Below are 13,187 nucleotides of genomic sequence, written 5' to 3'. Positions count from 1 at the left end.
TGGTGTGATATATATAGAAGCCTGTATTTTTTTTAATGCATTTTAAAAAACAATTCATACAAATTCCCCCAATACAAGTAATAAAAAAGTGATTGAGAAAATATTAGTAAGTTGACCCCCTCCCCCAACAACCTCTATTTTAAGAGGTTGTTGCTTCTGTGGAACTCATCACCTCTCTTTTTCTCTCTTTCTCTTACACTCGGTCTTCTATCTCATCCTCTTTCACCAAAAGCAATTTCAAATGCTTTTTGTTCCCATTTCAATCAAAAATAGGTTCATATGTTTTAAATGAAATTTTGCAAGTAATGAGCTCCTAATGAAGATTCATTGATTTAACTAGTTCGGGGAGTACTGGGAAGGGAACAAGAATTAAAAATAGCCAAGAATTTCATTTAGAAAAGCAGCTAATGTGTAGGTACACTAAGTACTCGTCACTGAAAATGTAATCAGGAGTTCTGTCTCTGGAGAAAACCTGATTCTCCTCTCTGTATGCATATTCCGAACTCCCATTAACATTAATGGGAGCTACACATGCATACTGAGGAGAAACTAGCCTCCTTAGTGCGCATGCATAGCAGCTGTGATGGTTTGAGAATCCATATGGCTCTGAAAAGGAGTTATGGTTTATTGGGTTTACACTCACAGATACAGTGGTGGAATTCAGATGCCAAAACCAACGGCCCATATCCAAAATATTCTGTTATGTAACCAAACTCAGAGGGGTAGACATACCAATTCTACCAATAACAGCTTAGTTACTTCAAGAAACACACCCTCCTCAACTCTACCTGTTGAAATCCTTCTCTTGCTGTAAAGCCCAGCTCAGATGCCAATTCCTCCATGAAGCCAAAGATAACTTGCCTAAGAGAAGTGTCATAAAAGACATTATATCAAGGACATGTATCCCTAGAAAAATAAGTGGGCCACTAGTATGAGAATGAGAAATGGATGTATAGCCCCAGTAGTAAATTAGTATACACAAGACATTCAAAGAAACAAGCCTCTTGTCCCTTTTTGTACATACTCTATGAAGGACTGATGAAAAACAGAAAAAAGGATTGTAGATGAAAGAAAGGTATGGAGCAGTCAACAATGATGAAGGAAAGACTCATGAATCCAAAATATATTAGAAAATGCATTTCCATATTTTAGTAACACAAAAAAAATAATGCAACCATAGTAAAATTCAAAATTAGGCCTGAAAACTCAACCTTTGGTTCATTCCATAAAAGTACAAAGAGAATTTTCAATATATGATAAATCATTGATCCAGAGAGTTAAAATTTACATACAAACTCTTTTCCTAATAGCAATACTATGAGGTAGTTAATACAAATAATATTATCTCCATTTTTCGAATTAGAAAACCAAAGTTAGGAAAAGCTTCCCAGAATATGGTCAAAGCCCATGTTCAAGTCAAGCTTCCCTGGCTCTTTCCATTACACCCCCACCATCTGTTTAGATATAACAAGTACATACATACATATATAACATATATTAGTAAATATTCATTCAACAGGCTGAGTCAAGGTCAGAGCTTAAATCTTAATTAAGAATTTTTTTGTTTTATGGATTAAAAGTCAGAAACCTAATGTTAATTTAAAGTCACTCCATGTAGTTAAATAAAATCTATAGCTAATATAATAACTCTCTTCCAAAATGGGGTCTTTGCTTATGACTTCCATCAAAGTAATAGTTTCTCATAATTAGGAATGATAGTTTATCAAATGAGCATTCATCTAGATTTTAACCAAGCATATACTTTAAAAGTGAGTGGTTATATAGAAATCTGGTAGGGGGAAAAAAATCAAAACATGAGATTTGAAGTCCAAAAAATGTGAGTTAAGCCCCAGCTGGACAATGTATTAGCTATTCAAACAAGTCAATTCCCCTTTCCTGAGCTTTAATTTATGAATCTATAAAATGAAAGAGTTGACTAGATAATCTCTAAGATTTGGGTCTATCTCTAACATCCTATGATTCTCAGAATTCTAAAACAGAAATAATCACCAACTTTTTTTTTTTTTCCTCCAGACTTTTGATTGTATCTATATGAGGTATTTCCAAGGGAGAAGCTCTCTTCTCCAATTCAGGCTACCAATTCTGATCATCAACATCTGCATAATTTATAATCTTACAAAACCTGGAGTATTGAGAGGTTAAGCATCCAGCAAATAATCACACACCTTTACAGGTCAACTATAAGATTTTATTAATTTAAGTCTTCCTAATTCCAAGGCCCAACCTCTATCAACCCTCACAACATCAGATGACACAAAATTTCCATTACTTTCATTGGTATATGGAAACAATGCAATTTTCATGTTCAATAGCTCCCATTAGATCAATTAATATTCAGACAAAGCCTTTAACATTAAGTTTAAATAATCAAGGGATTGGGGAGGGAGGGGAGAGAAGAGAAGAACCACCAATGTTCTAGAAGCTTCTCTAGACCTTTCAATCAATTTTATTTATATGCAAAACCAAGAGAAACTCAGAAAAAACAAAGCTCCTCCTGATGCTAAAGCTCTCAATTTACTGACAGGCAAATGGCTTCATGCTGCCACTTAATCTCATTTCTTGCATAATGCCCTCTAATTAGCATATCAAAGTGAATTAATACTTCTAGGGCATTAGCAATGGGGAAATCTGCTCCAGGCTCACAATAGCAGTTAAGAGAGAGCCAAGAAATCCTCAAAAACACCACAAACCACTTTGCATTGCAAAACTGTTCAATTTATTTATCCTCTCTCTCTAAACACTTTTACCGCACACTGTTTTACTACTGTTCACCAAACAAAATGATAATTGCCAAAGTTACCAGCATCTGTAATGCCTGTTTGGAATCTTAATTTAGATGATGTTGAAGACCATTTCTATATGCATCCCTTTGTTCTATTACAAACATTAATATAGAGACAGTAGAATTGTTGGTGCTTTCAGTTAATTCACTTAAATCATGATAAAATTTTATGACATTTTAAAATTTTTATTTAAATAATAAGAATACAAAAAGCCACCTGCTGGACACTGAAAATTAAGACTTTGAGAACCGATGCATTACTTCAAAAAAAATTTTTTTAATTACTAACAGATTCTCCCAGATAATTTTTATTATCTTATGGAATCTGAGCTTCTAAATAATACAACTATATTATCAATTGCTCATTGACTATACATTTTTAAAATCTGAGTGCTTTTAAAAGCTTGTCTGATAAGCCTTTAAAACACAAAAGTTTAATAAGACAAAGTGTTGCTTCCAATTTTATCCCCAGCTATAAAGACTAGAAAGATTTTATTAATTCTTTTTTCTTAAGAAATTAAGCATCCAAAAAAAAAGTTTCAATGAATAATTTGTAATTACTCTATTAGTAATTAACAGAGAATGAAGAGATACTATATAAAATCTAATCTAAATATTTTATTACATTAGTTTCAGAAAATCTAGCTTAATATTATTAAAACAAAGTACACAGACAAAATTTATAAATACATGATCATGTTGTTAATGACTATTAAAATCAGGGCGTGCTGGTTGCTACATCATGAAATAACCATCATGAAAATCGAGTTTTAAAGATAAAGGAAATTTCCCCTCTGACATGGTTTCCTCCTTAAAGAAATGATTGTTTTGTATTTTTTCCAATAAACCAGGTATTACTTTTAAATTGCATCTCTAAATAAAGGGGTCAGCTGGATGTAAATATGGTCTAGTGGAAAGGTGTTATGGCCTTGGGAATCATAAGACCCCGGGACTAAGTATTGTTTCCTCACTTATAAAACGGAGATAATAATGCAGATTGTACTGATTTGAAAGATTATTTTTAAAAAGCATTTATAATCACCCACATATATAGAAATAAGACTTATTCTATTTGAAGACTATAAAGATAAAGCTATCAACCCAAACCAATAGCCACCACTTTAGTTTGGTAGGCAAATCACTACAACTTTATAAAAGCTGTCCTGGCAAGATTTGTCAAACTTTTAATAATTTAAATTAAATATTGATTTAAATGAGTTATGATCTTCATACTTTAAACCCTTATATGTTTTATGGAATAAAAAGAAAGTGTCACAAAAAGGCTGATCTCTTATCTAAATCCTTCTGTTCATCTTGATAAAAGAATTGCTGAAACAAATTCTTCACAAAAGAATTCTGAAACTATATCTATTAGCATTATCTAAATATATTTCTGTTAGTAATATTAAAAGAGAATAAAGAACCCAAATTCTATAGGATGTAATAGTATTAAAACAGGCTAGTTTCTGTGGACATATATATTGCGGACATAATTATCTGAAATATACACAAACAGGCGTACTTATATAAAAATATATAGTATAATTAAAATAACAAAGACAAATTTTCCCCAAGTATAGCTTGGCTTATGGAAAACGATCTTATCACCTAATAGCTAAACTGTCTGTAAGATATTCTAGCCTAGCTAATGCCATTGTAATGAAGAACAAACACAGGGAAAACACTTGAATTGGGATCTACATAACCTTTTGGAAATCTGAACATTTCAATTCTATATTAAGTAAATGACTAAGATACCAAAGCATGCATTTCTATAATGAAATATATATATATATATAATATATAAATGAAAAATCTATTATATGAACAATGAATATATATATATATATACATACATATAAATATGTATATATGTATTTTATTCAAAAGTTTTTTAAAGCAGCAGATAAGAATAAGGCATATCCTAGTTTGGATTACTATCCACTCTTACAATGGAGGAAGGAAGATGTTATAACTAAATAATATGATAAAAGTTCCAAAATAATAAAAAGCATTAATCAAAAATATACAAATTCACTTGGATGATACTGGATTGGATAAATTGGATAAAACAAATCCCACAAAAAAATAGAGGCAAAAAAAAAAAAAAAAAAAAAAAGTGCTTTGCCAGTATAGATGAAGTTAGTATTTACAAGAAAAAGCAACATTATCTTTTTTTTTTTCAAGCAGAGGTAGGAAAGACAAAGTGTTTGAAGCACAAATTCATGTAATCAAGATGATACTTTTTTCTTAATAAAAACATGAAGCTCTAGAACAGGTGAAGAATTGAGACAAAACTCAAGTACACTGAAAAACTGCTATGTATAATTTACTTCAGCAAAATAAAAGGCATTTGGAAAAGGAAGTTAGAAAACTGATTCCCCCATAGTCTGTTGCTCTCTCCCCCTAATCTATTCTGCAAAAACTCAAATATGCATGAGGAATATTAAAAAAAAAATGTTGAAAGAGACAAAATTCTTAAATTACTTTTTAAAAAAGCAAAACATTCATAGAAAATTGAAGCAATTAATTTTTGACATTTAGAATGATTGAATGGCTTTACATTTCTATTATTGCTTAATCGGTAGTAGATTTTATAACTTCAGAAGGTTTAAAAAACATGACATTAAATTTCAAAATTCTTTAAGGCATTAGAATAAAATGTGCAAAATAAGATAGATGCATTGTATGAACTTTTGACTACACATGATAAATAATTTTAAATAGTATTTTAAAAATTCAGAATAGTAATGTGTGTAATATGTATTAATGTTTCTCACAATATACAGATATTTTCATTTTGCTAGTGTTCATTTAGTGTAAAATTGAACCTAATACATTAAATTAGAGGTATGCCATAATGCTGTATAAATATGATAAAATGTAATATAGTTATTCTATTGTTGGATAGAAGTAGAGTCAAGATTAAGCATTTTGAAGAATGGCAATTCGAACAGAAAAAAGAAACTCAAATGAGTTTCTAAACCTTTCTGGGTACAACTGAGTGGGGAGCAGTGTTGAGGATTGAGAGCACTACCTAGCCCTTTAATCATAATGGTGACACTGTATAGCTAGTTACATTTGTAACAATAAAAATAAAAGGTTTCCTTTCACATAGAAGACAATATCTCTCCTACACCTCCATCCTCCCCAAAAAGATTTCATTTTGTAAGCTCTCTTCTTTACCTATTTTTCTTATCTAAAATTTTCCCTTATTCTTTGTAGGGGAGGATGCCCTTAAAGGTATAACATTTTAAATGATCATTTTCTCCCTCTCTTCACACATAAAAAATACTTCAACCAGCCCAACCAGCCAAGCAGGCCTTTCTCTTCCCCTGCGGACACCTCCTGCAGTCGAGAAGTTCATTAAGTTTTATGATCTTCCCAAGTCAGTCCTGCTTATAAGCCTCACAAAGGCTACAAATCTGGCAGACCATCATGTATGCCATTAGACATTACTAGTAAATGAATGCTATTTAGGGTTTGTGGTGGCAATAAATCAAGGTTTGGTTGGCAGCTATCAACATTGAGTATTTTAAACTAGTGTTTAAAAAAGGGAAAGGTTATGTGGGTCTTTAAAAGATATGTGTGCATATATGTATATTATATAAATATAGCAACTTTTAAAAATTCCTATCTTTTCATGTATATATGCAGACACAGCTCTTTTCTACAATGACTCAATCTTAAAGAGTATACTTCAAGTGAAAATATATAAAAAAGGAATTTCCCAAAATATTTTGCAAGAGTACAGGATAATGTAGCAAATCACCCATAACTTAGGGCTTTTCCAATGATGTCAAACCACTGAGGACAGAGTGTTTTTACCAAGAAAAGGATGTCAACATTTGAAATTATTAAGTGTCTAAAAATGATATGAAAGCCCCTAACAAATCATTAATATAAATGCAATCTTAGAATTTAAGGTTCTAATAAGAAATATGAAATAAAAAATCAGTCTAAGATAAGTTGTAAAAAATTCTTATTTGGTTTTGCTGATTTTTTGGAAAATTTTTCTTGCTTTTAGGAGCTCACTTTTAGGAATTTACAAATACCATAAATGAAAATTAATTTCTGGATATGAAAAACAGATTTTAAACCTAAAAATAACAGTATAAGGCTTTTTTTTTTTAAATAGATGACAATGTAAGAAAATACCAAATTGGAAAAATAATACTTTAAGGGAAAGTTATATTCCCTAAATTCTGAACCAAAAAAATTAAAAGTATATAATCAAAGTAGATATTCTGAAGAGAAAAATAGTTTTTCATATTTGGGAGTAGTCTAGGAAATATGTATTTTTTTCAGCTCAATCCTTTATTTATATCAGGAATAAATACAGTGATGAGGACACTACAGATCTATTGACAAACCCTAAAATAAATATAATTAAAAATAAAATTAATCTATCAAAGTTACACATATGAGAAAAGAAACAATTGAAATGACATAATATACTGACATACTCCCCCCCCTTCCCTTCCAACTACCACTACTCCATTATGGAGAATAGAGTCATCAAAAGTACCCTAGGTTTCCATTAAAAATGACAAGCTAAACTCTTCTTTTGATGATAAAGAATTAAACACTGGGCATAACATTATTAAAGTTCAATAAAATGACTGAGGAAAAGTATGCTCTTATAAATAAGATTCATCTTATTAAAAAAAAAAAAGGTTGCTAAGCTTTTTTTGGATCGTGAACCTCTTTGGCAGTCTAGTAAAGCCTGCGGATCCTTTCTCAGAATAATGTTTTTAAATGTATATAAGAAAATACATGATATTATAAAGGAAGCAATGTATATTAAAATACATAAATCATTTTTAAAGTTTACAGACCTCAGGTTAAGAACATTTGATTTAAATATACCCCAAAAATGTTTATCATTCAAATTCAAAACAATTTAGAATCAGACCACTCATATGGATTCTTATAGAAACAGATCAAGGGAGGGGAGAAAGATAGAATTTGATGTCATGTTTTCTTTGCTTTGGCAATACTAATATTTCTATAAGCTGTCTCATTACAAATGGAAGATCCTAAGTATGTCCTCTACTAGGAGTAGTTTTGGAGAAAGAGGAGGAAGTCATAGAAAAGAGGGGGTGGGAGGGTTCCTTCCCCACACCCACCCAAGAGAAAAAGATTCACCCCCATCAATCACTCAGTGCTTTAATCCTGTCCCTCTCAAGCTGCTGGGGCTGGCAGGCTCTTGCCTTTGCCCAGCCACCGCCTTTACTCTTTGTTGGATTTTAGCTATTTTACAAAAGAGATAACTTGCAAAGTTGGCTGCACTAGCCGAAGCAGAAAAGCTGAATCTCTAAAATCCCTAGAAACATTTTCAAATCATAAAGATCTCTTTCCTTGTCAGTTACCCTATTGCTTTTTAAATAGCAATACAACTACCCAATTCTCTCTGCCAGTAATTCCTGTCTCTTCTGAAAAGACTTGTTTCTTCTTCTTAACTCACCTTTGACATGCCATAGACTATACTATTCTCTATTCAAAATGGTATAACTAAGCCTTGTGCAAATAAGCAACCTGAAGACTTCTTCGTTGCTGATTGAATTCTGCCTGCAGTATATCTAACAAGGCAGGCAATTTCTTGGATTAGTTCTGAAACTGCTTTGGCAAAAACTTACAAAGAAGCAAGGAAATAAATACAAGTCAAAGAGGAAAGAGTCTTAACTGTGATTAAGGCATATAGGTGGGGGTAACAGAGTGGGGAATACAGGGTAGAATGATATTCCCCTTATCCCACATAATATAATGCAATAGAAAGCAGAATCAATCTTAATATTCACAACATAGTCAATACCCAAGTGCTTAGCTGTCAGCAGAAACTGAAGTGGAGTCCTGATAGCACAAAAACCCTTGGACATTAAGCAACATGATTTACTGAGAACTATGCACTTTTAGATTTCTAAGCTAAGACTCTTCATGATTTAATGTTTGATGTCTCATTTTATAGTCAGATAAAAAATTTTGTCTGTAATTTAAGCAGGCTACGATTTACAAAGGTAACTAAAAATTGACACGCAAAATAAAGTTAGCAATCTCAAATGCCCACAACTCTCAAAATAAAGTGTGCTTGCATTTACATTTATACACACGCATATGTGTGTGTGTGTGTGTGTGTGTGTGTGTGGAAGGTTTTCTCAACAGTAATTCACGTTTTCTATCTGTTTGTCTTTCTGTATGTCTGTTTCTGTCTCTCAAAGAAAAACATGAAAAACACCACTTAATAAATGTTTTTCTGTAATACCTTTTTTAAAAAAACCAATAAGTTCTAACTTTCTTGGAAATATTTTGTCTAGATAAAATCTATTAAACAAATGAGAGCAATAAGTCTAAAATATACGCAGTGTGTGAACATTTTTGCATTCAACTTTACCATAACTACATTTAACCTTTTACTTTCCCATTTCTTGCATATATTGGGCTTTTAAACTTTTCTTTGCCTCAACTTTTAAAAAATTAATTTCCATCTACAACATACATTTAATACACTAAAATATGCTTCATAAAATGTTCAAACTTGGTTATTGTCATCCTGGTTCTATACTATGTAAAAAGCAAATGGTGCCACCCACACTAAAAGTTATCCAAATTTAACTAGTTTCTGACTTGAACTGATATAACTACCTCAAAATTAAGAAACTGTGTAATTCCAAATGGACAAAAATTTTTTTTAATTAATCATATACAAGGCTTGTTCAATATGCATTTGTGCATAATTCCTTTCCTCCTGAAAATTGTTTTTCTTTAATATGGCACAAAGCCTTGAAATATTCCCTTGAAAACTTTAATCAATTTTAACCTTCCACTTGGCCTTTCTTATCTATTTCATAAACTTATATTAAGCTTATTACATTTGAACTCTTCTCATGTATTCAAAGAAAGTATACATTTAATATAAATATAATGTATAAGAAGTCTAAAAATACATGTTTATTGTTTCATACTTTGTACAAGTATTTTTCCCACTCAGCAGCCTAATTCAAATTGTGCTACTGAGATATGTTCAATCTTATATACATTCTTCTATTGGGAAAGCTGATGCTTAAGGTTGTCTAAGTAAAACAGAAAGTTGCTGGCGATGCTTCCTCTAAGGGATTCTGCAATTGGCATCCACTCTCACATTGCTCCTTGAAAAAACTGACATACAAACAAGGAAAAAGGAAAAGACGGAGAGTGGCTGCTCCCTGATTACAGCCAGAGGGGACTGGCTCCTAAGAAAGATGACACATGAGCTTTTCCATCTATATTTCATTTTACATCGGGAGTATGAATTGTAAAATTGACTCCAGATTTATTGCGGCTTTCTCCACACACCCTTATCTTATCTGCACCCCCCCCCCTCCCACCAAGATCAGTAGGTGGAAAAAGAGAGAATGATCAAAGATGGCGGTACCCAAAGTAGCAGCTCCTAGATTGGCAGAGTCAAATGAGTAGTTACAATGCCACATTGAAACCACTGTAACATTAGAATTCTTACCTGTTTTCTCTTTTATTTCACATAGGACACTGAAGAGAGCAGGTTTCATTCTATGACAATTCAGTGCATGTTTTCTGGGGGGAAAAAACAATCCAAACAAAGGTATTAGCATCACCTATTGAATAACACGGCGCTTTCTTCAAATGAGTACTTAAAGATTTCATGTCAAATCTGTATCTTCCAAAGTCCACAGAAGCTAATGCAAACCTGAGTATATTTCTAAAGATAGCTTTTATCTTCAGGAGAAGCCCAGTATAGTTGCCCTATACATAGCAGTGATTATATCAAGTGCTAGGATGAAAAGATCGAGAAATGTGAGGGAGCTTAATTGGCGAGCACCAAGAACAAATGGTGAGGGGGGTGGGGGGGAAGAACATGTATTTGGACTATCATTTATTCACTAACTGAAGAATAGAAGAGAGCAGCATTTTTAAAAGACAGTTAAAGTTTTCTAGGTCTATTCAAAGACTTACTTTTCCCATCTGTTTTGTTTCCACATCATATTGGCTCTGGTTAAAATTGTTCACTAACCTGTATGGGATACAACCCTTAACTTTCTCTTCCGGCAACAAGAAATAGATTTATTACTTGGGAGAAGGGTAAGGTGTCCTTCAAACTCTTGAGCCTTTATTTTATATTTACTGTGATTTAAACATTTACTGTTGCAAGTGGGAAAAAGCAACAATGTCTTGTCACTTTCATCGGGCAACAACCCAACACAAGGACTTGATGGAGTAAAGAAAGTTATACTTCCTCAAGTGGAAATCACAGTCTCTCTCAGCAAACACTTATTGGTCAATTTTGTCATCTTAAATCACTGTGAAGGGATCGAAATGGGGTTGCTGACAGATAAAAAAAAAAAAACGGCAAAAGTAAACATCTATCCAGTTTCTTGCCTTAAAAAAAATATCTGAAACAAGCACTATGTGAAGTGTGGTTTAAAATTCCCAAGAGCAACTTTTTTTTCCCTTTTGCCTCCAAAGGGATAGTGTGGGAATTTATGGGGGCCCCTCAGGATAAAATTTTATTTCAACAACAAAGTTCATTTTTAAAAGAAACTAATATGATAGTTTATAACAGAAGAGGAGGAGAAAGAAAGGGAAAGAATATACAAAAACAAAAAAGCAAAAACAAAAACAAAAAACACAACCACCACCCACTGGAAGAAGGCAGGATGGGGGGGGGGGGGGACCTAGAGCTCGAACACCTCGAACACACACACACACACACACACACACACACACAAAGATGTTCAATGAGACGAAACCAACTTTGCTTGTGCCTCGTCCAGGCTCTGGTCGGTGATAGTCATGATCTGGTGGAGGATGTCGCCGATGTCCTGCTTCCTGCCATCGCCGTCCGCCCCTTCGTGGCCATGGGGGGGAGGCGGCAAGGCCATGCCCCCCTGCACCGAGTGGCCGGCCAGGTTCACCCCGGCCAGAGTCTGCAACATCCTGGATTGATCGTCCATCCCGCCGCGCGCGGGCGGGAGCGGGAGGCGGCGGCGGCGGCGGCTGCTGCTGCTGCTGCTGAGAAGGTGGAAGAGGAGGAGGAGGGAGAGTGAAAGGAGGAGGAGGAGGAAGAAGAAGAGGAGGTGGTGGTGGAAGAGGAGGAGGAGGAAGAGAGGAGGGAGAGGAAAAGAAGAGGGGGGCGGCGCGCTCCCCACCCGCGGCTGCAGGGAGGGCGGGGGGGAGAGTAGCCGGGGTGCAGGGAAGGAGGGAGGGCCCGCGGCGGAGACGACGGCGGCAGCGGAGCCGGGCCCGGGGGAGGGCTAGGGGCCCGACAGCTAACCCGGCCTTGCGAGCCGAAGCCGAAGCCGAAGCCGCGCCGGAGGCTAGAGAGAACCCGCTGAAGAGGAGGAGGTGGAAGAGGAGGAGAAGGAGGAGGAGGAGGAGGAGGAGGAGGAGGTGGCGGCGGCGGCGGCAGAAGCTGAGAGATCCGGGGCCCCGCGGCTGGAGCGGCTGTGACTGAGGTGGCGGCTGTGGTGACGGTGGCGGCGGCTGCTCCTCCCGCTCCCGGCGCTGCCGCCGCCGCAGCAGCCGCCGCCGCTGCTCCCGCGCCCCGTCCTCACAGCGCCTTTTGCCCGCGGCAGCCGGGCGGCTGGTCCTCCCGCAACTTGCCCCAGAGCCTCCGCCGAGTTGCCGGGACGCTCCCGCCTCCTCCCCTTCCTCACTCTCAGCTCGCTCCCCTCCCTCTTTCCCTCCGCCCCTCTTTTAGCCGCCGCCGCCGCCGCCGCCGCAGCCGCAGCCGCCGCCACCGGATCGGAGCTAAAGCCGGAGACGAAGCAGGATCAGGACGCAAACCCCCCGTTGGGGGGGAAGGGAGAGGAAAAAGAGGAAAGGGAATCGGTAGGAGGAGGAGGGGGAAAGGACAGATGGACACGGGGTGGAGGTGAAAGGGGGGGTTACAGAGAAGGGTGAGAAAGTTTGGGAGTCGGGGCAGGGAACCGGGTGGACTGCCCGGCAGCTGCTGGGGGCAGCGGGCGCCCCGCAGATTTATGAAGCAGGACCCGCCGCCGCCCAAGCCGCGCACCCACCCACCCAGGAAGGCGGGCGGGCTGGCAGGCAAGCAGCCGCCAGCGGACGGGGCTCGATGGCCGCTCTGGTGAGGGATTGACAGGCTGCCAGTGCCACTCACTCACTCACTCCCTCACTCACTGCGGGCCCCCGGCGCGGAGGGGAGGGGCGGAGGGTGGAGCAGCCCGCGCGTTGGTCACGCCCCTCTGGAGGAGGTGCCAGGGGCCATTGGACTTCTTGTCTGCCCGCGCCTCGCCCTGGCCCCGCCCCCTCCCGTCCTCCGCACCTCTCCGTCAGGCGCGCGCCCCAAACTCTTCTTTTGGCTAGCGGGCGCGCGCGTAGGTTCCGAAGTCCAAGCCAACTGTCTCCAGCT

The 13,187-nt window shown here is 37.1% G+C and overlaps 1 protein-coding gene across 2 annotated transcripts in view; it reads right to left on the bottom strand.

Moving 5' to 3' along the window:
- The window catches only part of PBX3 (PBX homeobox 3), a 293,498-nt gene extending 281,646 nt beyond the window's left edge, over window positions 1–11,852 (bottom strand). Inside the window, exons 1-2 of one of the 2 annotated variants that reach the window (XM_051979650.1) lie at window positions 11,570–11,852; window positions 10,299–10,372 (exon numbers count right to left, since the gene is read on the bottom strand). In XM_051979650.1, the coding sequence (XP_051835610.1) occupies window positions 10,299–10,372; window positions 11,570–11,769 (274 nt within the window). In that variant the 5' untranslated portion in view covers window positions 11,770–11,852. The remainder of the gene's footprint in view (window positions 1–10,298; window positions 10,373–11,569) is intronic. The other variant, XM_051979651.1, reaches the window with a different exon arrangement.
- Window positions 11,853–13,187: the final 1,335 nt, after the last annotated feature.

Source organism: Antechinus flavipes, chromosome 2 (assembly GCF_016432865.1).
Source record: "Antechinus flavipes isolate AdamAnt ecotype Samford, QLD, Australia chromosome 2, AdamAnt_v2, whole genome shotgun sequence".
NCBI lineage: Eukaryota > Metazoa > Chordata > Mammalia > Dasyuromorphia > Dasyuridae > Antechinus > Antechinus flavipes.
This window is presented reverse-complemented; position numbering and strand designations above follow the sequence as displayed.